Consider the following 27,428-nt stretch of genomic DNA (forward strand, 5'->3'; position numbering starts at 1 on the left):
TAAAAGCTTTTACAGTCAGTTTTTATGTTCCCTGCCAGCTTTCTCTCATAATCTTTTTTCCCTTTCCTAATTAAGCCCTTTGTCCTCCTCTGCTGGTCTCTGAATTTATCCCAGTCCTCAGTTGTGCCGCTTTTTTTTGCTAATTTATATGTTTCTTCTTTGGACTTGATACTATCCCTAATTTCCCTTGTCAGCCACGGGTGCACTACCTTGCCTGGTTTATTCTTTTGCCAAACTGGGATGAACAATTGTTGTAGTTCATCCATGCAATCTTTAAATGCTTGCCATTGCATATCCACCGTCAACCCTTTAAGTATCATTTGACAGTCTATCTTAGCTAATTCACGTCTCATACCTTCAAAGTTACCCTTCTTTAAGTTCAGAACCTTTGTTTCTGAATTAACTATGTCACTCTCCATCTTAATGAAGAATTCCACCATATTATGGTCACTCTTTCCCAAGGGGCCTCGCACTTCAAGTTTGCTAACTAACCCTTCCTCATTGCTCAATACCCAATCTAGAATGGCCTGCTCTCTAGTTGGTTCCTCGACATGTTGGTTCAGAAAACCATCCCACATACATTCCAAGAAATCCTCTTCCTCAGCACCCTTACCAATTTGGTTCAACCAATCTATATGTAGATTGAAGTCACCCATTGTAACTACTGTTCCTTTATTGCATGCATTTCTAATTTCCTGTTTAATACCATCCCCAACCTCACTACTACTCACTACTACTAGAACAATGGTGTTCCAGTCTGGTGACCAAGTAAGATACAAGTGGTCCAGGTACAATCTCCAGAAAGCCATCTCACATATCAAGTGGCAATTTGAGCACTGAATGATGCAGGGCTTGAATGCTATCACCTCCTACAAAGTGAAACCAAGCAACACAGGTGACGACAAGGCTTTGTTCCCAGATGAGCTCAATCCCTTTAATGTTCGCTTTGACCATCAAAACATGGAGGCACCTTCATGAACTCCCACATCTCCCGATGACCATATCATTTTAGTTTCTGAGGACAATGTGTGAGTTTCCTTCAGGAGGGTGAACACATAAGGGTGAGCTTCAAGCAGAGCTCAATCAGAGAGACCTGAAACCTGAGAAGACGATTGAGTAGAAAAGGCAGCAATTCACAGCATTAACGAATGGATCTTTGAGCAGCAGCCAATCAATTGGGATTGATTGAACAGATTGGCAAGAACAGATTAAAGAAAGACAGGGGCAAGTGGAGGAGCCATTGTTGGAGTAGTCAGAGTTACAGTGCAGATTTTGAGGCTTCATCAAGGTGAGGCTTCAGTAGGAGAAGGCGAAAAAACTGTAGGTATAAGGTTCAACCCCCTCCCCTCCCCACAATTTATTGTTCTTCTTTCTTTATATTTGCTCAGTTGGAACAATAGAGGGGCCAGGCAGGGAAACCTCCAGTGTCCCTGTTGACACTGCTGCATGTCTCAAGTTTGTAAAAGACCACCTGGATGTTCTACAACACTTCTGGGACAATGTTCTATGGACAGATGAGACAAATGTACATTGTTATGTTTGGAGGAAAAAGGGCACTGCACACTAACACCAAAACTGTTAGTCCGTCCCAACTGTGAAGCATGGTGGAAGGAGCATCATGGTTTGGGGCTGCTTTGCTGCCTCAGGGCCTGGACAGCTTGCAATTGTCGAGGGAACAATGAATTCAAAATTGTATCAAGACATTTTACAGGAGAATGTCAGGGTAGTAGTCTGTCAGCTGAAACTTAATAGAAGTTGGATAATGCAACAAGACAATGATCCAAAAGCCAAGAGTAAATCAATAGAATGGATTAAAAACAAGAAAATTCGTGTTTTGGAATGGCTAAGTCAATGTCCTGACAATAATCCTATAGAAATGTTGTGGAAGGACCTGAAGCAAGCAGTTCATGCAAGGGAGCCCACTGACATCCCAGAGTTGAAGCAGTTTTGTAAGGAGGAATGGCCTAAAATTCCTCCAAGCCGACGTGCAGGACTGATCAACAGTTATCGGAAACATTTGGACATTTAGTTAAATTTATTGCTGTATGGTTGAGGGGGGGGGGGTCATATCAGTTACTGAAAGCAAAAGTCCACATACTTTTTCCAAAAACTACATGTGATATTGGATAATATTTCTCACTGAAAAAATGAACAAGTATTATGCTTTCGTGTTATTTATTTAATTGGATTCTCTTCATCTCGTTTTAGAACTTACATGAAGATCTGATTAAATTTTAGGTCATTTTTATGGAAAAATAGTGAAAATTCTACAGGGTTCAAAAACTTTCAAGCACCACTCACCCTGAAACGTTGACTGAATGTTTTTCCATAGATCCTGCCTGGCCTGCTGAGGTCCTCCAGCATTTTGTTTGTGTGTATTGCTTGGATTTCCAACATCTGCAGATGTTCTGGTTTGCCACTCGATAGAGAGGTAGCTACACCCAAGATGCAGGACACAGGAAACTGGGTGACAGTCAGCAAGGGGAAAGGGGTTGAATAGCCAGTGCAGAGTACCCCTGTGGCCATCCCCCTCAACAACAGGTACATCACTTTGGATACTGTTGGGTGGGAGGTGGGGGGGGGGGGGGTTGTTGTGGGAGATGGCAGGATGACCCAGCAGAGGAAAATCACAGCAGTCAGGTCTCTGGCACCTGAGTTTGACACTACGATTCAGAAGGGAAGTGGAGGAAGAAGAGGCGAGCTGTGGTGATGGAGGATTTGTTAGTTAGGGGAACAGAAAGAAGGGTCTATAGACAAGAACAAGATTCCCAGATGGCATGTTGTTTCCCAGGCGCCAGGGTCATTTCAGATTGAGTCCTCAATATTCATTAGTGAGAGGGTGAACAGAGTCATGGTCCACGTAGGTACCAATGACATGGGTAGGATGAGAGACAAGGTTCTGCAAAGGGAGTTCAGGGAGTTAGGTGCTAAGTTAAAGGGCAGGACCTCCAGAGTTGTGATCTCAGAATTGCCAATTGTGCCACTTGCTAGTGAGCCAGAAATAGGAAGACTATACAATTTAACACGTGGCTAAGGAATTGGTGTAAGAGGTAGGGCATAAGATTTTTGGATCACTGGGTCCTCCTCCAGTGAAGGTGGGTCTTGTTAAAACTAGAGTTGCAAGGGGAATGGGAGCCAGAGTTAGTTGAGAGGTTGTGGATAGATGTTGTTAAAGCCTCAGTCAGGAACCAAAAGGTTGATCAAGGTGTAACTAATGTCCTGAGCTGCATATATTTCAATGCAAGAAGTATCATAGAAAAGGCAGGTGAGCTCAGGCATAGATTAACATCTGAATTATGAGATTGTAGCCATCAATAAGACCTTGGTTGCAGGAGGGGGAGGGCCTGCATCTCAATATTCCGGGCAAACACGAGGAAATCTGCAGATGCTGGAAATTCAAGCAACACACACAAAATGCTGGTGGAACGCAGCAGGTCAGGCAGCATCTATAGGGAGAAGTGCTGTCGACGTTTCGGGCCGAGACCCTTCATCGTAATCCTGACGAAGGGTCTCGGCCTGAAACGTCGACAGCGCTTCTCCCTATAGATGCTGCCTGACCTGCTGCGTTCCACCAGCGTTTTGTGTGTGTTGCCTCAATATTCCGGGGTTCAGTTGCAACAGAGTGGGAAGGACTAAAGGAGGAAGGGTGGCATTAATAGTCAGGGAAAATATCACAGCAGTGCTCAGTCAGGACAGACTGGAGAACTCGTCTAGTGAGGCGTTTTGGGTGGAACTGAGAAATAAGAAAGGTATGACCATGTTCATGGGGCTATATTACAGACCACCCAACAGTCCGAGGGATTTAGAGGAACAAATTTGCAGAGGGATCACAGACAGCTGCAAGAAGCACAAGGTTGTTATGGTAGATGATTTTAAGTTTCCACATATTGACTGGGACTCTCAAACTGTTAAAGGACTAGATAGTACAGAATTTGTCAAATGTGTTCAGGAAAGTTTCCTTAATCAGTATATAGAAGTTCCAACATGAAACTGCGATACTTGATCTACTATTAGGAAATGAGACAGAGCAAGCGACAGTGGTTTGCATAGGGGAACACTTTGCATCTCAGAATCAGAATCAGGTTTATTATCACTGGCATGTGACATGAAATTTGTTAACTTAGCAGCAGCAGTTCAATGCAATGCATAATCCTGCAGAGAGAAAAAAAATAAATAAAATAAAACATAATAAATCAAATACATGTATTGAATAGAATAAAAATGTGCAAAAACAGAAATACTGTATATAAAAAAAGTGAGCTAGTGTCAAAAGCTTCAATGTCCATTTAGGAATTGGATGGCAGAGGGGAAGAAGCTGTTCCTGAATTGTTGAGTGTGTGCCTTCAGGCTTCCGTACCTGCTACCTGATGGTAACAGTGAGAAAAGGGCATGTCCTAGGTGCTGGACATTGAGGATGCTGTCTTTCTGAGAAACTGCTCCCTGAACATATCCTGGGTACTTTGTCCCATTTCTTATCTTCAAGCAACACTTCAACATAAGTGGCTATGCCTTCTGCTGCCAAGCTCGAGAATTTATTAAATTTCTTAATTTCTCTTCCCTCCTCTATGACACCACAGCCCAATGTTCCGACCTAGCTTTCAGCTTCCTGAGTAGTGTTGCCTGATACCTTTCTGTACAAATTGCTGCTAAATTTGTTCCCTAACAATTCAAAAATCAGTCAAAAGTCAAAGTAAAATTTATTATCAGAGTACATACAAGTCACCACATATTATTATTTTTCCTTGAACCCCCTTTGGGTATCCTGCTACAAAAGATGCCATAAATTTTCTTTTCCCTAAAAAAAACACCTTGTTGAAAAACTTCAATGATCTATAATGGTGAATGTTTAAAATCTAATTTCTCTAATCTCCTTTAGCTAAATTATTCCTCATACCTCTGAAATCTGAAATTAGTTTAGAACTCCAATTTCCAACTTCAGTGTGTTACTCTAAAGCTCACTTTACCATTCTATTACACCAATTACTTCTCCATCATTCCAATTCCAAAGGATCACTGACTATGAGATTATGAATTAACCCCATCTCAATACAGAAAAATAGCCCAATATTCCATTTCCTTATGAGATATTACCAGGGAATTCTCCTGAACATAATATACCAAATGATTTTCTAGAATTCTTATGCCAACTTTATCAAGGTATCTAAAACATCATGGTGCTTTAGAAGAACGTTTCCCACCAATTCTACAGAGAAAATGCCAGGAACACCACAAATCCACCAACACACACAAAATGCTGGAGGAACTCAGGAGGCACCATCTATGGAAAAAAAAGTACAGTCAAAGTTTTGGGCCAAGATCCTTCAGCAGGAATGGAGAAAAAGAAGATGAGTAGATTTGAAAGGTGGGGTGGGGGAAGAGAAACATAAGGTGATAGGTAAAACTGGGAGGAGGGATAAAGTAAAGAGATGGGAAGTTGATTGGTGAAAGAGATACAGGGCTGGAGAAGGGAGTTTCCGATAGGAGAGAATAGAAGGCCATGGAAGAAAGAAAAGGGGGGAGGAGCACCAGAGGGAGGTGATGAGTGGGCAAGGAGATAAAGTGAGAGAGAGAAAAGGGAATGGGGAATGGTGAAGGGGGAGGGGCTTTACCGCAAGTTCTAGAAATCGATGTTCATGCCATCTGGTTGGAGGATACCCAGATGGAATACAAGGTTTGTTCCTCCAACCGGAGTGATATTTCAATGCTTCAAGTCAATGACCTTATATCATAATAACATTGTTCATTTCTAGTGAGTGCTGTAGAATTTCTCTCCTTTTTGTTCAATCTTCCAGGATCTGAAGTTTATTTTTAGTTTAAAAAAATGCTTTGATTAGATACCAATTCCTGTCCTTGAACCACGTTATATGAAATTACCCAAATATATCTACTTTAACAAACCAATTTTTTTACAGATTTAGTCTGACTTTTAAAACATTGCCCCATCTATAAACTGAAAATAACACAGTATTAACCTAAAAACTAAACTTTCAAAGTTCATAGTCAATATAGTTAACTGCCTGTAAAAAGGCATGGCAAATCACCCAGTTCAGGGCAATTAGAAACAAGCATTTTCTGTTTTGTTTTGACCTTTTAAACAAATACCAACAGCCTATGAATAAAAAAATAAAAACATATTTTCATCTTTTCAAGATTGCCTCTTTATTCAGAAATTAAGCATTGAATTGACAATATTTAACCTTCAATTCCATGATTTTCAATTCAGCAGAGGAATAAAATTCAAGTCATTCCATTCATTATCCTAACCAATTGCCATGTAATGACTGTATACTTACATTAAGTGATTTATTAAGAAAAACATTTTAATAACTTATGAAATACAACATAGTACAAGTGAGAATTAGACATACAAAGGAATAAATTGGAGAAATCATTGATTTCTAAAAAGTTGTAAAATTTGAGTAACTGACCTTTTACAAAACAATTACTTGCACCAAGTAAAATGTTTAAATTAATAACTAACCCAAACAGTTTAATTTAGATCATTTTTAATTTGAGGATGTTATTGCTATAATCATTACTTCGCAAAGGAGCAACAGCACCGTGTAAGTATTAACATGACCGCTACATAAGTGACAATTGATACTGTATTACTTAACAAAGGTCAGTGCGTACACTACTTAGAAGGCGAATGGAGGACAGAAATTTATAATCTGATCGTCCTTTTTACAGGAGACGTCTGAATGAAGTTCCGAGATTCTTGTACAAAACGACATATCGTTGTATTTCAATTAGTTTACCAGAATAATTACCACGCAGGAAACACTTGAAATCCCTGAAGGTTAATCGATCAGCTGTACTTGCGCGCAATTTTCGAAATATCGATTACAGAAACAGAAAATATCATTTGCTGTGAATTATAAAGCAATCCTGAATCACAACAAACGGTGGTCTCTCTCTACCTGGTCATACGCGTTTTCCTCCAGGAGCTGCGTACAGATATCGGCGCATGACTGGAACTTCCGCCTCCTGAAATAACTCCAGGCCAAGAACATGGGATCCATATCCAAACCCATCCGAATCCGACGGAATCACTACCTCAGGCAGCGGGACCGAATGGCGGCCGCTGCGTTCCTGCCGTCACTCCCAGCAACGCATCCCTGGGCCTTCACAGCGGCCATGGTGTCTCCGCAAGCGCCTGACAAACAACCGAAGAGTGAGTGCAGTTACATTTCAGTGACATTCGTGAGAAAATACGGTCATCGTGATAAATCACGCCATAACTTACCCCCTTTTGTTTCATAATTATATCTCAGTCGTTGGCAACATGAGAAACATGGTCATGCCTACGACCTTCAACCGCTTTGTTTGCTGTCAATCATCCTGTCAAGAAACAATGATCATTCATTGACCTAAGCTGTACGATGTATTTTAAAATATCAACAAAAATGTAATATTATCGATAATTAGCACAATTGTTCAAGTAATATTACTTTCAAGCATCAATGTTAAGACACATTTAATAAATATCCATGGTTATATAACGACCAGAGGAACTATTTTTCAGCAAGACGGTGTTCTTTTCCAATATACAGTATTTTGTGGTAATTTAGGATTAATATGCTGTTTTAGCAACTAAAGAAAATAAATCATGGATGTTATAAGTTTTGCATATGCGGGAAGTCCAAAGACACTCACACACACCTCTGAAGCAACTCGGCAGGTGAGATGACATCTTTGGGAATGAATGAACAGTCATCGTTTCGGGCCGAGACCCTTTTTCAGGACTGGGTGTAGAAATATTACTTCTGGGTTCAAATACACGAATGCAAGTTGTAAGCTTTTAAAATGTTAAACAGAGTCTTCAACACTTAATGATAACAAAAGGCAAAAATAGCAAAGTCAAACTAGAAATCTGAAATGGGAACGGTGAAAACATTAAAGAAATCGGGTATCGACTACAGAGGAAACGGTATTAACATTTATAACCCTGAAAACGAGAAGCTCTGCAGGTGCTGGAAATCCAGTGCAACACACACAAAATGCTGTAGGAACTCAGCAAGTCGGGCAGCATCTATGGAAATAAATAGATAGTCGACATTCCCTTAGCCCGAACTAGGGTATAAATATGAAAAGTCGACCTTTTCTCCGAAATATTATAGTCCAACTTTCGCTTTTCAGAATTTTCTCATTTAGCTTCAGATTTTAAGATCCATAATGATTGCCATTCCATAAGTTAAATGCTGCGCTAATAGTCAAATCCTATTTCCTACAACCTCCCGCCTTACTTTACGAATGGCAAGCGAGTTCTGAGAGATTCACGCAGCCGAATGCATGACGTCAAGGACGATTGACACGACGGTTCGAGTCCCCATTGGTCAGGAGCGACGTCCATCCGACGGGCGCCGAGCCTCCGCTGTGGCCGGTCCACGCGGCCGCGCACGCGCGGAGGCTGGAGGTGTTAGAGCGGTTCGCTCACCTGTGGACGGCGGGGGTTTGTAGTTGTGTTGGCAGGAGGCTGTCGGTGTTTGTGGGAGTGGGAAAGGAATGCATGACAGCTGTTGAATACCCCGGTGCAGACTGCGAGCGAGCGAGGGAGAGGGGACGGCCAAGGTTGGGAAGAGGAGATCATCGGGTGCCGAGTTGAGGACAGCGCTTTGCTTTGGGAGTGGGAGGTGCCCGATATGGCTGATGGAGCGGCACCCATTTGTCATCTACGGCTGGAGTGGGTCTATGGCTACCGGGGACACCAGTGCCGAAACAACCTCTACTATACTGCTTCCAAGGAAATCGTTTATTTCGTTGCAGGTGTTGGGGTGGTTTATAACACACGGGAGCATAAACAAAAATTCTTTCTGGGTCATAACGATGATGTAATCAGGTATTTTACTTCTTATTTTAAAATAATAGTTAAACACCGAGGTCAATCTCTTATTAAGTAGATGTCGTTTATCTTGATTATGCGCGCTGGTTGCTCCCGGTTCCCGTTATCTGGTTGTAATGCATTGGTAGGTAAAATGCGCCCTTGAGTCTGTAAATCTGGCAAGTTACTTTTCGGCAAAAAATAACGCTTCATACACGCTCAAAATTCAAGTTGACTCTAATTTGAAACCAAAAAGAATGTTTAATACTCCGCTTCCTTCTTAATCTTATAAAAGTGATCGGAAAGAAGTCGTTTATAAAGGCACGGTGTAATTTAATGTTAGCTGAAATATTTTAATTGGATTTTCCCCTATTCAGCATAAATACAACTAATTTTAATTAAGTTCTACAAATTGAAAGGGGACAGTTTTGCGATTATTCGCTGCAATTATTGAAACAAAATGAAAACATCGCAATCGATTGAATAGTTTGGTCCATATTACAAATTAAGATTATCGTAAGGCCTATAAAACATTCAAACTTATTATTGCTAGGTGTTTCAAGTGATTAGAACCTAAATTTAAGCTCTAGCGGGTGTGTATTTTATAACATTCTTATGTGCATGGCCAGCGATAGTTTATTTTAAACATGTGGAATTGAAATCATTAAGTTAAAGAAAACCTTCACTGGAATGAAACCAAATAGTACAGAAAACCTTTGCTTTAACGCGAGCTGTTAGTTGAACGTCAGGTGATGCTGTTTTATACATGCGGATGGTTTGTATTACTGGAGCGTTTCAGAACCCGAACCGCGGAACCCAAACCTTTGTTTAATAAATGAGTGTACTGCATTTCCTCTTGAAGCTGTAGCCTGGTTAGACAGAAAATTTACGACATGTATAATTTATCGGATTTTAAAAATATTCTGTGGTGCATGGATATCTTTGTGTGAAAGGTTGGTTTGGAATCCCAATTATAAAGGTTGAATCATAAACAACAGATGGACTGCCATTTAGTGTGACGGGTTCATCCATTCACATCGTTTCTGGAAAAAATTTTTGGATAGATGATGAATAATGTTTGTGATGTTTTGAATATCATTGAAAATCTATTTCTTATTGTAATTGTATAAAAGTATGAACTTCCAGGCAAACTATCCTGGCTTAATTTATTAAATTAATTTTGGGCATAAGAAACAGATGGCATGGATATGTACGGGCAGGTTAAAGACAGGTAAATTACAAGGGTGTAATTTTATCTGAAGGATATAAATGCCACACTGAATTATGTAATTGAAGCTTGAAGAGGATAAAATCACCAAATGACCCTGATACCTAGCCTACCTTTTTGAACTTGGTTCTGCCATTAATTTTGAATTTTTTTTTGAAAGTTCTACATCTATTGCCCCACCCCTTTGTAAATGCCTGTCAAACCATTTGCCACCTTAATAATACTGGTTAATTATGATAAGGATTTGATAAGGTAGGCACAGAAAATGTTTCTATTGTGGGGAATCCAAAGAATGTTTTGATCCAAGGTTCTTTTAGGTCAGGAAATAAGCCTAAAACTTGTTGCTTCATACTCATTTAAGGGGAAAGCTGACAGTGCTAGAGATGCATTAGTGAAGAGAAAGTTAAGATTTAAAGACTTTAAAAGATTAAGCTGACACTACTTTGTGTTTGGCTGTTTTGTAACAATAGAGATGAGGAAAATTCCATTCAAATCATAGATGAGAATTAACTAATGAAATAACATTTATTCAATACTGCAGGATAAAGAAGCTTCCAGAGTTTTCCAGAATTATATTTTGTATGACCACTTGAGGCATATTAAACTTGAGTATACATATATAAATTGCCTAAAATATAAGTAGATAATTGTTAAACTGCAAAGTAAATAACAATTAAATAGTCTAGTTCTTCTCTAAGAATTAAACAGACAGATCCAACACCACTTTCTACAGCTCTTTCCAATCCTATGCAGTTGCCCCTCCATTCCAGACAGTTTGAATGTTCTCCATAGTAACGTGTAGAAATTTTAGTGTCTCTGGTGATATACCAAGTATCCTCAATCTGCTAATAAAATATAGCCACTGCCATCCCTTCTTTGTAATTGCATCAATATGTTGGGTCCAGGATGTTGATACCTAAGAAACTGAAACTGCTCACCCATATCACTGCTGATCCCTCAATGAGGACTGTTGTGTGCTCCCTTACTTCCCCTTCCTGAAGTCCAAAATCAATTCCTTGGTTTTAATGACCTTGAGTTCAAGATTGTTGTTGCAACACCACTCAGGCAGATGATCTTTCTTGGTCCTGTACAATTCCTCATCACCATCTGAAATTCTGTCATCAATATAGAGGGTTCTGTCATCAGTAAATATATAGAGGGTATTGGAGCTATGCCTAGCCACATAGTCGTGGCTGCAGAGAGAGTAGAGTAGTGAGTTAAGTTCACAACCTTGATATGCACCAGTGTTGATTGTCAGCAAGGAGGAAATGTTATTTTTGATCTGATCTGCACTGACTGTAATCTCCTGGTGAGGAAGACTAGGATCTGGTTGCTGAGGAAGGTATGGAGTCCCAAGTTTTGGAGCTTGTTGATTAGAACTGAGAATATGATTGTGTTGAACCTGAGATGTAATCAATAAACAGCAGCCTGATGTAAGTGTTGTTATTGTCCAGGTGATCCAAGTCTGAGTGGAGATTCAGTGAGATTGCATCTTCTTAGACCTATTGAGATGATAATCAAATTGCATGGGTCCTGTTCCTTGGGCAGGAATTGATTCTAGCCATGACCAACCTCTCAAAGCACTTCATAATGGATGTGAGTGAAACTGGGTGATGGTCATTGAGGCATCTCACCCTGCTCTTCTTGGGCATTGGTATGATTATTGCCCTTTTGAAGTAGGTTGGATCCACCAACTGCAGCAGTGAGAGATAGAATGACCTTGAACACTCCCACTAATTGGTTGGCACAGTTTTTCAGTGCCCTACCAGGTACATCATTAGGACCTGTCGCCTTACGAGGGTTCACCCTCTTGAAAGATGTTCTGACGTCAATCACTGAGATAGAGATCTCCGGATCATCAGATGCTGCAGGGATTCACACGGGTGTAGTTTTATTCTCCCTTTCAAAACATGCATAAAAGGCATTGAACTCAGCTGGGAGTGAAGCATCACTCCCATTCATGATGTTAGGTTTCACTTTGTAGGAAGTAACGGCCTGCAAACCCTGCCAGAGCTGATGTGCATCCAATTCTGTCTCTAACTTCAACTGAAATTGATTTTTCACTCTTAAAATAGCCTTCTGTAGGTCGTACCTGGACTTTTTGTATAGTTCTGGATCACAAGTCTTGAATGCCTTGTTGACATACCAAATCTCTTCAAACTCCTAATGAAGTATAGTTGCTGTCTTGCTATCTTTATAACTGCATCAATATGTTGGGCCAGATTAGATTCTCAGAGATCTTGACACCCAGGAACTTGAAACCGCTCACCCTCCCCACTTCTGATCACTCTATGAGGATTGGTATGTGTTCCTTTGTCTTACACTTCTGGAAGTCCACAATCAGTTCTTTTGTCTTACTGACATTGAGTGCCAGGTTGTTGCTGTGGCACCACTCCACTACAAATCTGAAGACTACAAATCTCCTGTTTCATCTGTGTCTTTTGATTTGGGTATGTCCAGTATGTTCTTGAAGATACACGCTCATCCGCACAAGTTTTGATGAAATCAGTGACAACTGTGGCATATTAATCCAGTTTTGAAGATGAATCCCCAAGTATTGTCCAGTCCACAGACTCAAAGCAGTCCTGTAGGTGTTTCTCTACCTTCCTTGCCGCTGTTGCTGCAGTTTTTAGTCTTTGCCTTTACACCCATCCAGTCCCATCTGCCTGCATTTGCAATTCTCAAGATGATGTGTGACTTGGAGGGGATTCTCATGCACCTGGTGCTCTAGGTTTTTGAGATACTGTGCACTTAATCTTAACGAGCAACTTCAAAGTATTTTGTAAATGGTATATGTAGCATTTCTGATGTGCCACAGGTGAAAGGAGTCAATATCAAGTGAGTTGCTTTGTTTAGGAGAGAGTTTCTTGAGTACTGGAGTTGGCTTCTCTTAATGAAGTGTGGAGTACTCTGTGTCACACTTGGTTTTTGACAACAATACTTCGGAGAATTGGGAGATTAACCACTTGAAGCAGAGCTTCCATTTTCTTATAGCCAAGTATTTATGTGGGTGATCAGCCATGGCCCAGAATCTTGGTGTGGTAACCAGTTGATTGTAATTAAATATTGAGGCTAAGTGGTTAGGCTTTTTCTTAGCGGTGATCATTGCCTGGCACCTATATGATGCATGCTACTTAATACAAATTAGTCCATACCTGTATGTTGGCTAGGCCTTGCTGCATGCAAGCATTGTTTCATTTTCTGAAGATTTGCAAAGTTAATTGACCATTGTGCTTTAATTGTTAAGTTCAAAGTAAATTTGTTATTGAAGTACATATGTCACCATGTACAACCCTGAGATTTGTTTTCTTGTGGGAATACTCAATAAATCCATAATAGAATAATAACCATAAACAGAATCAATTAAAGACCACATCAACTTGGAAGTTCAATCAGAATGTAAAAGGCAACAAATTGTGTAAATACAAAAAGAAAGAAATAATAATAAACAAACAAGTAATAAATATCAAAAGCATGAGATGAAGAGTCCTTGAAAATGAGTCCATAGATTGTGCGAACATTTAAATGACGGGGCAAGTGTATTCATTCCCCTTGGTTCAAGACCCTGGTGGTTGAGGGGTAATACTTTTTCCTGAACCTGATGGTGAGTGCCTTGGGCCTTGTACCCTCTTCCTGATGATGGATGCTACCTTTCTGTGACAACACTCCACCCAGATGTGCAATATGGGGAGGGCTTTACCCATGATGGACTGGGCCATATCTACTATGTTTTGTAGGGTTTTCTGTTCAAGGACATTTGTGTTTCCGTACCAGTCTGTGATGCAGCCAGTTAATATACTATCCAATGCACGTTTACAGAAGTTTGTCAAAGTTTTAGATGTCATGCTGAATCTTCACAAACTCATAAGGAAGTAGAGGTACTGTCATGCTTTCTTCATAATTGCACTTACATGCTGTCCAGGACACAGGACAAAATGACAACAGCAAAGAATTTAAAGTTGCTGACACTCGCCACTTCTGTGCCTCTGATGAGGACTGGCTCATGGATCACTGGCTTCCTTCTTCTAAAGTCAATAATCAGGTCCTTGCTCTTGCTGGCATTGAGTAAGAAATTGTTATGGTACCACTCAGCCAGATTTTCAATCTCCCCAGTATTTGCTGATTCAGCCTATGACAGTGGTGTAATCAGCAAACTTGAATATGGCATTGGAGCTGTGCTTAGCCACACATTCAACATCCCACTTCTGAATATATGAAAGGAATGTTATTAATATAACAATTAAAAATAGTTGCATCTATGATGGTGCCCTGAAGAACTTAGGTAGCCACATACACTGGTTCTAGAGTGCAAATCTTTATAACCAAGATGTCTGGTTCCAGTTGTTTCTTGATATTTTGTGTAATGAATAAAAATTAGCTAAAGGCTGGTCTTTGTGATCGCAGAAGAGTTGGGAAGACACCGTAGATGCTCACAAGTGCTTCAATTTTGCCTTTGGCAATAAAGAACTGCCACTGTCTTTGAAAAGGGCAACATAACGATAGTCATGAAGGATTTCAAGATGCAGCTAGATTGGGAAAATCCGGTTGGGGTTGGATCCCAGAAGAAGGAATTTGTAGAATACCTATGAGGTCTTTTAATTTTTTTTTTTAAAGAGTAACTTGTGGTTGAACCCACTAGGGGAAAGGCAATTCTGGGTTGGGTGTTGTGAAATAAACCAGATACGATGAGCTTCAGGTGAAGGAATCCATAGGAGACAGTGATTGCAATATGACAGAATTTACCCTGCAGTTTGAGAGGGAGAAGTTAAAGTTAGATTTATCAGTATTACGGTGGAGTAAATGTAATTAGAGTTATGAAAAAGGAGCTGACCAAAGTTGATTGGAATCGAACACTAGCAGGGATGATGGCAGAACAGCAATGGTTGGAGTTTCTGGGATCAAATTGGAAGGTGCAAGCTTGATGCATCCCAATAATTAAGTATTCTAAAGGGAGGATGATACCACCATAGCTGGCAAGGGAAGTCCAAGATGGCATGAAAACAAATGAGAAGGCATATAATATAACAAATTAGTAGGAAGTTACTGGATTGAGAAGTTTTTAAAAACCAATAAAAAAGCCAAAAGAGAGAAAATGAAATATGAAGGTACATAATCTAACCAATAATATAAAAGAGCATACCAAAATGTTTTTCAGGTGAGTAAAAGAGTGGAAAATGACGCTGGAGAGGTAGTAATGAGGGATAAAGAAATGGTGGGTGAACTTAATGAGAATTTTGCATCAGCCTTTACTGTGGAAGACAGTTTCAGTATTCCAGAAATTAGAGAGTCAGTAGGCAGAAGTACAGGGAGTTGCTACTACCAAGGAGAAGGTGCTTGGGAAACTGAAAGATCTGAAGGTAGATAAGCCACTTGGATCAGATGGTACCTGAAGAGATTGTGAGGGCATTTAATAATGAGGATTTTCTGATTTGGCCATGATGAGTTTATTGTTTTAATGAAATATTATTAAAATATATAAATAAAAAGGAAACAAATATATGCAATATGGGGTGGCACAGTAGTATAGTGGTTAGCACAACGCTTTACAGCACCAGTGACCCAGCTTCAATCCTCACCACTGCCTATAAGGAGTTTCTGCGTTCTCCCTGTTATCGTGTGAGTTTCCTCCCACAGTCCAAAGACTTACCAGATGGTAGTTTAATTGGTCATTGTAAATTGTTCTGTGGTTAGGCGAGGATTAAATGGGGGAATTACTGGGCACTGCGGTTCAAAGGGCAGGAAATGCTTATTCCATGCTGTATCTCAATTTAAAAAATATAAATAACAAATTGGAACCTTGGATGAAATAATTGGAAAATATGCTAGATCATGCAAGTGAGGCAGCAAAACAGCTTTGTGTGTGCACGTCAACCATTATCTCTGCTCCTGCTTGAGCACGCTCAAATCGCTGTTCACACCCTGTAGGGCATTCCGCTGAACCCCGCCCCACATCACAAACTGCAGACTGGGTGGGGCCGTCTGCAGCAAGAATGGAGCAGGAGACTGGTTCTGTTTCCCCTCCGCTGACCTGTGCATGCTGAAATACATATAAAACATGGCATGAGGCTGTAGTTACAGCAGCAATATTAGACATCACGGATTCATGCAGTTTCCTTCCCTGGCACTCTTAAAATAGCATTGCAAGATGATGATCTGATTGTATATCTTGATCATTTGAAGCAACTGCACAATGATGAAATTTCAGTTCAGAGACTTGTTGGAGATGCCAATTCCAGATTGGGTGGTGGATCCATTTGGGGTGAATGTGAATGATGTTGACACCACATTGTACGAATGTCTTATTGAGCTGCAGAGTGATATAACAGCTCAAGTAAAATTCAAACGCAGCAAGCAAAATTTCTGAATAAGTAGTGCTATTTGAAATAACTGGGAGAAGGCAAAGTTGTTCTTATTAGATTTTTACCACTAATCAAGTTGAATGTGGTTTTAGTTAAACTATCAAAAGTTCATAACTGTCTTGACATTGTGAAAAAAGAGGACCTTCGATTATCTTTAATCAAGTTACAATTAGATATTCAAAAACTCACTAGTTTGCATCAGTCGCAAGGCTCTCACTAAATACCCAAAGTGACAATATTACGTGCTTTTTCATTGCTGGTTGGAACAGTATTTTACATATTATAAATAAAACATCCTATTCAGAGCTTTGAAATAGTTTTATTTTTCATATACACCTGTAACATATTTAACATAAAATACCAGTAACCTGTTAAAACATAAATATTGACTGTATATTAGAATAATTAGTACAGTTGACAAAAAAACTTTAGCAACCAACAGACTATGGAGGGTGGGGCCACAGAGGTAAATGAAAGTCACAAGTGGGCAGAAAAAGATTGAAAATCACTGATTTGGCTGATAGTGTGATGAGTTTGTGGCCAAGTTTGCAAACAACATGAAGATGGGTGGAAGGGCAGGTAGTGTTTAGGAAGTAGTGAGTCTGCAGAAGAACTTAGATTGGGAGAATGAGCAAAGAAGTGGCAGATGGAATACAGGGTAGGGAAGTGTATGGTTATGCACTTCGGTAGAAAAAATAAAGGTATAGACTATTTTCTAAATGGCAAGAAAATCCAAAAATCAGAGGTGTAGAGGGACTTGGGAGTCTTTGTGCTGGATTCCTGAAAGTTAGCATGCAAATTGAGTTGGTAAGGAAAGTGTTTATTTCAAGAGGACTTGAATATAAAAGCAAGGATGTGATGCTGAGGCTTTAAGGCTTCGGTCCAACTGCACATAGAGTGTTGTGAGCAATTTTGGGGCCCTTATCTAAGAATAAAAATTGCTGGCATTGGAGAGGGTCCAGAGGAGGTTCAAGAAAATGATTCAGGGAATGAAAGGGTTAAAATATGAAGAACACTTGATGGCTCTGGGTTTGTACTCACTGGCACTTAGAGAATTAGAGGGGTGGGATCTCAATGAAGCCTGTATTTCCCAGAGTGGGAGAGTCTAGGACCAGAGGGATCACAGCCTTAGAATAGAGGGACATTCATTTAGAACAGAGATGAGGATAAATTTCTTTAACAGTGAGAAGTGAATCTGTGGAAATCGTTGCCACAGACAGCTGTGGAGGCCAAGTCATTGTATATATCTCAAGTGGAGATTGAGAGGTTCTTGATTAGTCAAGGTGTCAAACTAGGAGAATGGGGTTAAGAGGAATAATAAATCAGTCATGATGGAATGGTGGAGTAGAATGGGCTGAATGGCCCAATTGTGCTCCTATGTCTTGTGGTTCTTGAAGCTATGTTCTTGCTGTATGATTTTCTTGCACAATTCATTAGTGAATGAGGCAAGATGGCAGATGGTTTGATTTTGGGGCAGCTTAGCTCTGTCTAGCACATGCTGCTTTTGAGTTTAGCTCTGTGTGTTGCGGCTTCCGAGTTGGCATTTCATTTTAAGTTCACCTGGTAACAAAGGCAGTAACACATAGCAACTGGTTTGCCTTTCTGAACCAAGGTTGAACTGCTGGTTCTGCATGCCAGATCGTGCAGTTACAAATTATGTAGCCAGACATTCATTAAGTATTGGAACAGGGTTTGCAGGGTTTGAATCTGTGAATATTTTCCCTGAAGGATATCTGTGAGAGAGGTGGGTAATTTTTCTGGTTACCATTTCAAGAAGTTTTAAATTCCAGATTATTTGAATTTTACTGAAGTTTCTCCAGCATGCTAGGTTAGGAATTTAACTTGTATTTTCATGTTACAAATTAAGTTTGGGCTCAGGAAATATTAGGGTGCAAGTTAGAAATGGATTTTGCTCTACAATAGAACAACTATGGGAAGAGGGTTTGTAAAGAGCTCTACCAATGCAAACACTGAGTAGCAGAATAGCAGTTATGGCTTTGCTTGTCAATGCAGATCTTAACTAAGACTTGATTTATGGCATAACTTTGGACAAAACACAACTTGGTGTCCTTCACAGACTCACTCAAACCAGTTATTTCTTAACTTCTAAGCAGTTAAATCTATGTAACCCTCAGGTTCAGCAAGTGGCTTAATATAGGGGGAGTCTCCGGCCCGGACAAACTTGAGAAATCTTGTTTGGGTGGATGCTGAGCGATGTGTTCCCCTGTTACAAATCAGTACCACAAAATAACAAACAGTACACAATAGACAATCAAACGATTGAGCTTTATGATTCTTAATTTGACTATAGGGTTAGTAAAGAAAAGAAAAAAGAAAAAGAGCCCATTCTCATGAGACAGTCTAATGCGCAACGTTGGAGCTCATGGTTTTCCTGTCTGTTTGTTCTCCACCAATTTCCCCCGGCGGTGTCGACTCCCGACCCCATTCCAAGTCCACTCTGTCCTGCAGTCTACCACTTTCCTGTTCTGGCATCTTCTCTTTCCATCTTCTGCCGAATAAAAGACCGTAAAGCCTTCTCTCAGGCACATAAGAAAGAAAAACACGCCTCTCAGTGGATGGCACACATTCCAAAGCCCCTGTTATCTCTAGTCATAACCCAAACATTGCTGCTACAGAGAAACCATTACATTAACAGTGAAACCTTTCAGAGGCTTGCATTTAAATCATCCATATTTTATCACAGATTGTTCTTCATCTCTTCCATTAATTCCATAATGCAAGCTGATCTTTGAGATAAAATGTGCTTGATAATTGAAGAGAAAGTAGCAACTTGGATCCGAAATACCTATTGTGGGAACTAAACAATAATGTTGACATGAATTTTAGAAACTGGAAGGCTTCAGTTAGGATTTCTCTAAGGTTCACTGCTTAGTCCCATGGTTGTCTTGGTGTTTTCTGGTACTAAGATTTTTATATAAATGCAAGAGCCATAATTATGCAGATACTAGCCAAATTAGTATTATTAACGAAGAAGAAAAGTGTAGGCTGCAAGAAGATGCTCATTGAATGGTCAAACGGAAATGTCCCAATTGGAAATCCACATAAAGAAGTTTGAGGTAATCTAGATGGGCAGTAGAATATAGAAGTGTAAACAGTTCAGTGCAATGTTCCCTGAATTAGAAAGACAAATCAACAAGGTAGTCAAAAAGGCACACTGGATTTGACCTTGAAATAAGAGATCATGTTAAAATCTTATATAAAAATATAAGATTCCATGTATCTAATGTAATCTGAGTTGATGCAATTTGCTTGCAATTTAAAGATGTCACTGCTTGGACAAAACTATAACAATGCCAAGGCATCCTCTTAATGATTAATCGAAGTTCAAATAGTTTTCCAAAATAATGTAAATGGAGATTGTATCCTGAAAGCCACAAAGTTTATTAAACCTCGAAACATCAATTCCTAAAGGCATGGCAGTAGCTACAACCAAATTTTTATAAATATTCCAATGAACACAGCATAGCCAACAACCACAAGGTCCTTTAAAATATGCAGTAGTATAGTCTCAATATTTAAAAATTTGAGTTTGCACTCTTGTGTCACACAGGAGTATAGCTGAGTATATTGAAAATGAGCTAAAGGTAGAAAATATTAAAGTGATGGATGCCTTTTTCATCAGTTAATGATGAATTATTATAGGTTGAATCCATGGAGCAAGAACATTTGAAAGATTGTAGAGGTTGAAGATATTAATCCAGATAGCATCCATCATTTCTAAAATGTATTGGCAATGCTATGCAAATACTAGCTAACTAATAATTATGCATAGCTTAAATATGTTAATAATTTTGCCTTAAAGCTGAAGACCTATAAACCTAAGATATATACTCAGTGGCCACTTTATTAGGTACATCTACTCATTAATGCTTGGTAACTGCTGATGTCCTGGGATTTTCACACACAACAGTCACAATTTGTTACAGAGAATAGTGAGAGAATCAAGAAAAGAATCCTACGATTGTCAGTCTGTGGGTAAAAATGCCTTGTTAATGAAAGGGGTCAGAGGAGAATGACTAGACTGGTTCAAGACCAAAGAACGGATTCTAGACTTCAGAAAGGGTAAGATGAGGGAACATACACCAGTCCTCATGGAGGGATCAGAAGTGAAAGCATGAGTAATTTCAAGTTCCTCGGTGTCAATATCTGAGGACCTAACCTGGACCCACCATATCAATGCAGCTACAAACAGTAGCTATATTTCATTAGGAGTTTGAGGAGATTGGGTATGTCACCAAAGACACTTGCAAATTTCAACAGATGTATCGTGGAGAGCATTCTAACTGGTTGCACCACCATCTGGTATGGGTGGGGAGATGCAACTACTGCACAGGATCGAAATAAGTGCGGTGAGTTGTAAACTCACAGCCTCCGTAGTACCCAGGATATCTTCAAGGACTAATGACTGAAAAAAGCAGCATTCATCATTAATGACCCCATTACCCAGGTCATGCCTTGTTCTCATTGCTACCATCAGGAAAGGGGTACAGAAGCCTTAAGGCACCCACTCAACGATTTGGGAACAGCTTTTTCTGTTCTGCCATGGACTGTAATGCACATTTTTTTTCTGTTCAACACATTTCATGATATATGCCAGTGAGATGAAACCTGATTCTGAGGCTGATGGGAGGAAAGCAGCAGTAACTCAAGTAACTATGCATTACAACAGTAATGTACAGAGGAGCCACTCTGAATGCACATGTCATACCTTGAAGTGAATGGGTTACAACAGCAGAAGACCACAACAGGTTCCACTCCTGTACCTAATAATGGCCACTGAGTGTATATTGCTTTAGTTGCACTATTAAGAACACATACAAAATTCCTTCTGTTTATCCATTTCAAAAATCCTGTCCAAATGTATTGATAGCATTATATTTGTTCTCTGTAAATATCTTATTGTTCGGTAACAAACACTTATAATGACGATGGGACCCTGGTTGTGAAGGGTGGTGTAATCATTCTCATGCTAATTAAAATGCCTTCCTCCTCCTTTAAATTGTATGAATATCTTCCTGTCTAGCTAAGGGTGGCAGAAAGGTATGTGCTACAATTATGTTTTAATTATTGTAACCTTCACAAGCAATACATCTACACAATTGTTAAAGGAAGAACTATCCTGGGAAATAACATGAAGCCCTTGGGATCCGAGAATTCTAAACATGAATAGTTCACTTCCTAATACAAAGGTTTGTGACTTGCATAACTTGCATTAAATGCTAAATCTCCTGTTTCATAGAAACCCAATTACAGTAGTTCTGATGTGAACATTGTCTATATTTGTGTTTTATGCGGACTTTCATATCCTTATTCCTTTTGTATTTGTGTGATTTCTTGACTCACTAAATTTTACCAATCTGGTATCCTAAGAACTTTAGAAATAGGAGTAGGGGTAGGCCATCTCATCTGTCGAGTCTGCTCTGCCAATCTGACGATGGACTCAGCTCTGCATACAGTACCTGCCCTTAAATATATTTAATGATGTAGCCTCTACTGCTTCTCTAAGGAAAATTCTATAGATTCACTGTTCTTCACTGGTTAAAGTAGTTCCTCCACATCTCCATTCTAAATCTATTCCCCTGAATCCTGAGGCTACGTCCTCTAGTTCTAGTTTCATTTACCAGTGGAACCATCTTCCTTGCCTCTATCTTGTCTATCCTTTTCATTGCTGTGTATGTTTCTATAAGATTCCACTCTCTTTCTTCCGAGTTCCAGTGAGCATAGTCCCAGGTGACTTGCTCTCTCTTCATGGGCTAACCCCTTCATTTCCAGAATCAGCCAAGAGAACATCCTCTGCAGTGCTACCCAACTCAGCCCATCTTGCCTCAAGTAAGCAGCCCAGAGCTGCTCACAGTACTCAAGGTGTAGTCTCACCAATACCCTGTTCAGCTGCAGCATAATGACCCTGCTCTTAAATTCAATCCCTCTAGTGATAAAGACAAACATCCCTTTTTCCTCCTTGATAACTTGTTGCACCTGTAAACCAAACTTTTGATTCATCTGCAAACACTCCCAAGTCTCTCTGTACAATAGCATGCTGCAGTCTCTCACCATTTGAGTAATATGTAATCTGACATATTTTTCCTTCCAAAGTGGATGACCTTGCATGTACCAATATTGTACTCTATCTGCCAGACCCTTGCTCACTGAACCCATCTCTCTGCAGACTCATTAGTAAGATTTCTTCAATGGTGGTTTATATCGTTCCCTCATACCAAATGGCATTTTAGATTTGTAATCTAAATATATAGTATAATCAACCTCCAAGGGCTATAATATGTATATTGTTTTTGTAGCTTTTTGTATATGAACACCAGATATTGATGAATAAGTCTTGAAAGTGAAGTGATAATTTTTTTCTGCAATATGGCCCATTGTTGTGTTGTGTCAGTGCTGATAAAACTTCATCTTTCCTTCCTTTTTGACATTTCAATTGCCACAAAAGACTCAGTTCTGCCAAAGTAGTTAGTAGGTGAACATTTGGATGGCTCTCGAAGATTAATTTAAAAATTGCTGCATGGAAGTCAAAACCTGTGTAGCATTAATCTGACTTTAAAAATTCTGTTCACCAGCTGGGATTGGTGCTGATTTTAAGCCTACTGATTTCTTAAAAGAACCAGATAGTCATGAAGGTTTAAATAGTTATTTTCATTAACAGTTGTTTCAACTTCACAGAATTATTCTAAAGTTATTAAATTCCAGTGGTGAATATATGGAACTGCCAAATTTGGTAGCTGCATTAAAAACTTGTTTAATACAAATTGATATGTAGAAATGCAGAGTCTGAGAAGGTTGAAAGTTTGATCCTTATATCAGGTAATGATATCTTACTGCAGTGTAACTGCATTCTGCATTGCTGAAGGTTTAACTATCAGGTGACATAATAAACTCTCTGACCTTTCTGACTTAGAAACCTATTAAAGATTCCATGGCAATTTTTCAAAGACAAAATGCAATCTCTGATGTCCTGGACCTTGGGTGGGTATCATTAATGAAGAATATATGGTTTTAAACCGCATAAATTTATTTTAGAAAAATGTAAAAAATAGATGCCCTGCTTGTCTGGGTCTTTGCTATTGGATTCCAAGTGATCTTTGTTTTCTAAAGTATTTTTGAAGGGTTTTGATGTGAAATTCTGAATAAATGCTAGAATTCAAAACAGAAGTCTTGAGTTGGATTAAAACTGCATGTTTACTGTTCATACGTATGTGAACCGCATAATCTTCTTAGATGTGAGATTTAATCCTTAAAAGGCCTCTGGAAAATGTGTGTGACAAAATGTAATATTCTTATTAACCTTGTGTTGTCCTCAAATAGACATGTATTGCAAGGAAGCATTAATTACAGTCAGAATTGTAAAGCCACACTTATCCAGGTCAAGTTTGATTGCCTCTAAAGGTTAATGAAAAAGTCAAATCAAATCAAAGATCCAGTTTCAGAGAGGTGTGCAGTGTGTCTCGGAGTTTGGAAGTATAATTATTTGGCACTATAGTATTGAAAATAGAGCTATGCTCAATAAATGAGAAACTTGTTCTGTCGAAGCATTTTTAAATGAGTTTATGGTTTGGTGAGTATGTTGCTAATTAGTGTAAAAAAAAAGCACTTCACATGCTGCCGAAGGCTGATGTTAAGCAGGCACTCAATGTATTGGATGCTGCCATCAGCAAACAAGAAACAGCCTACCCCGATGTATTTCAAATTATTGTTGGAGACTTCAATCAGACTTCAGTTTGTTTGAAGAAATCTCTGCCCAGTTATCATCAACATATCATCTGCAGCACCTGGGGTCCCAATATACTTGACCACTGTACTACAGTTAGGAATGTCTACCATTCTATGCCTAGACCACATTTCAGGAAATCTTATCACTTGGCTTCCCCCACTTCTACCTATATGCAGGCAGAGGCTAATAAGCAAGGCTCCAGAGATAAGACAACAGAGGTGCTGGCAGGAGGCAAAGGAGTGGCTATGGTTTTTCTTTCTATCAGTGAACTGGGCCATGTTCAAGAACTCATCAGAAGATCTGAACCAATGCACCACAATTGTCACAGACATTGTAAAAACAGTCGTAGATGAGAGTCTCTCCACAAAATCATTGTGTGCTCCTCAGAAGACCAGAACTGCTGATTAACAATGAGATCCATAATCTCCTGGGCACCAGATCAGTGGTGTTCAGGTCTGGTGACCAGGTAAGATACATGTGGTCCAGGTACAATCTCCAGAAAGCCATTTGACATGTGAAGTGGCAGTTCCGGACTAAGCTTGAATCACTGAAGGATACTCAACAGCTGTGGCAGGGCTTGAATACTATCACCTCTTACAAAGTGAAAACAGGCAACGTAGGTGACAATAAGTCTTTTCTCCTAGATGAATGCAAAGCATTTTATGCTTGCTTTGACTATCAAAACATGGAAGCAACTTCATGAACACCTACTGCCCCCATGACCCTGTGATTTCGGTCTCTGAAGCCAACATGAGAGTGAACCCACGGAAAGTATCCAGCCCAGACGGGGTATCTGGCTGAGTACTCGAGACCTGTGCTGATCAACCTGCTGGAGTGTTCACCAATATCTTTAACCTCTCACTTCAGCAGTCTGAGGTGCCCACCTGCCTCAAACAAGCTTCAATTATTTTGATGCCTAAGAAAAACGTGGTAACTTGCTTCAATGGCCATCATCACTCACATTCACTGTGAAGTGCTTTGAAAGATTGGTGCTGAAGCATATCAGCTCCTGCCTGAGAGGTGACTTGGGTCCATCCCACTACAGGCCAACGGCTGATGCCATTTCATTGGCTCTTCACTCAACCCTGGAACATCTAGACAGCAAAGATCCATATGTACATTAGGATGCTCTTAATTGACTACAGCTTGGCATTCAATACTATTCTCCCCTCAAAAGTAATAAATAAGCTTCAAGACCGTGGCCTTAATATGTCTTTGTGCAATTGGATCTCCTGCTCTGCTCTTTATACTTATGACTGTGAGGCTAAGCACAGCTCCAATGGCATATTTAAATTTGTTGACAATGCCACTGTTTTAGCTGAATCAAAGATGGTGAGAATCAGCATATGGGAGGAAGGTTGAAAATCTGGCTGAGTGGTGCCACCACAACCACCACTCATTCAATGTCAATAAGACCAACAAGCTGATTATTGACTTCAGGAGGAGGAAACTGGAAGTCCATGAGCCAGTTTTCATTGGGGATCAGAGGTGGAGAGGGTCAGCAACCGGAAATTCCTTTGTGTTAATGTGAATGTGCAATGCAGCAGGTTCATGAGCACTGCAGCACCAGGTTCAGGAACAGTTATTACCCCTCAAGCATCAGCTCTTGAATCAGAGGGGATAACTTCACTCAACTTACTTGTCCCATCACCGAACAGTTCCCACAACCTATGGACACACTATCAAGGACTCTTCATCACATGTTCTTAATATTCATTGCTTATTTATTTTTATTTTTCCTTTGTACTTGGGGTGTTGTCATTTGCATGTTAGTTGTTTGTCCTGTTGGGTATGGTATTTCATTGATTCTATTATGTTTTTTTGGATTTGCTCAGTATGCTCACAAGAAAATAAATAGACAATAGGTGCAGAAGTAGACCATTCGGCCCTTCGAGCCTGCACCGCCATTCTGAGATCATGGCTGATCATCTACTATCAATACTCGGTTCCTGCCTTGTCCCCATATCCCTTGATTCCCCTATCAATAAGATACCTATCTAGCTCCTTCTTGAAAGCATCCAGAGAATTGGCCTCCACTGCCTTCCGAGGCAGTGCATTCCAGACCCCCACAACTCTCTGGGAGAAGAAGTCTTTCCTTAACTCTGTCCTAAATGACCTACCCCTTATTCTCAAACCATGCCCTCTGGTACTGGACTCTCCCAGCATCTGGAACATATTTCCTGCCTCTATCTTGTCCAATCCCTTAATAATCTTATATGTTGCAATCAGATCCCCTCTCAATCTCCTTAATTCCAGCGTGTACAAGCCCAGTCTCTCTAACCTCTCTGCGTAAGACAGTCCGGACATCCCAGGAATTAACCTTGTGAATCTACGCTTCACTTCCTCTATAGCCAGGATGTCCTTCCTTAACCCTGGAGACCAAAACTGTACACAATACTCCAGGTGTGGTCTCACCAGGGCCCTGTACAAATGCAAGAGGATTTCCTTGCTCTTGTACTCAATTCCCTTTGTAATAAAGGCCAACATTCCATTAGCCTTCTTCACTGCCTGCTGCACTTGCTCATTCACCTTCAGTGACTGATGAACAAGGACTCCTAGATCTCTTTGTATTTCTCCCTTACCTAACTCTACACCGTTCAGATAATAATCTGCCTTCCTGTTCTTACTCCCAAAGTGAATAACCTCACACTTATTCACATTAAACATCATCTGCCAAGTATCTGCTCACTCATCCAGCCTATCCAAGTCACCCTGAATTCTCCTAACATCCTCATCACATGTCACACTGCCACCCAGCTTAGTATCATCAGCAAACTTGCTGATGTTATTCTCAATGCCTTCATCTAAATTGTTGATGGAAGTTGTAAACAGCTGTGGTCCCAATACCGAGCCCTGTGGCACCCCACTAGTCACCACCTGCCATTCCGAAGGACACCCATTCACCGTTACCCTTTGCTTTCTATCTGCCAACCAGTTTTCTATCCATGTCAATATCTTTCCCCCAATGCCATGAGCTCTGATTTTACCCACCCATCTCCTATGTGGGACCTTTTCAAATGCCTTCTGAAAATCTAGGTACACTACATCCACTGGATCTCCCTTGTCTAACTTCCTGGTTACATCCTCGAGAAACTCCAACACATTAGTCAAGCATGATTTACCCTTGGTAAATCCATGCTGGCTCAGCCCAATCCTATCACTGCTATCTAGATATGCCACTATTTCATCCTTAATAATGGACTCTAGCATCTTCCCCACTACTGATGTTTGGTTGACAGGACGATAGTTCTCTGTTTTCTCCCTCCTTCCTTTCTT

General features: G+C 40.0%; 2 protein-coding genes across 7 annotated transcripts in view; one reads left to right on the forward strand and one right to left on the reverse strand.

The window, feature by feature from the left end:
* ttc8 (tetratricopeptide repeat domain 8) overlaps positions 1 to 8,235 on the reverse strand; it is a 36,014-nt gene extending 27,779 nt beyond the window's left edge. For 2 of the 6 annotated variants that reach the window (XM_073039570.1, XM_073039567.1), the window contains exons 1-3: positions 7,663 to 8,235; positions 7,247 to 7,341; positions 6,921 to 7,156 (exon numbers count right to left, since the gene is read on the reverse strand). In XM_073039570.1, the coding sequence (XP_072895671.1) occupies positions 6,921 to 7,034 (114 nt within the window). In that variant the 5' untranslated portion in view covers positions 7,035 to 7,156; positions 7,247 to 7,341; positions 7,663 to 8,235. Of the gene's footprint in view, positions 1 to 6,920; positions 7,157 to 7,246; positions 7,447 to 7,662 lie in introns of those variants that run through there. The other 4 variants (XM_073039572.1, XM_073039571.1, XM_073039568.1 and 1 more) reach the window with 3 other exon arrangements.
* A 203-nt stretch (positions 8,236 to 8,438) lies between these two features.
* Positions 8,439 to 27,428, forward strand: part of LOC140724863 (echinoderm microtubule-associated protein-like 5) — a 192,151-nt gene continuing 173,161 nt past the window's right edge. The window contains exon 1 of the mRNA XM_073039574.1: positions 8,439 to 8,839. Within this exon, the coding sequence (XP_072895675.1) occupies positions 8,643 to 8,839 (197 nt within the window). The 5' untranslated portion in view covers positions 8,439 to 8,642. The remainder of the gene's footprint in view (positions 8,840 to 27,428) is intronic.

Source organism: Hemitrygon akajei, chromosome 3 (assembly GCF_048418815.1).
Source record: "Hemitrygon akajei chromosome 3, sHemAka1.3, whole genome shotgun sequence".
NCBI lineage: Eukaryota > Metazoa > Chordata > Chondrichthyes > Myliobatiformes > Dasyatidae > Hemitrygon > Hemitrygon akajei.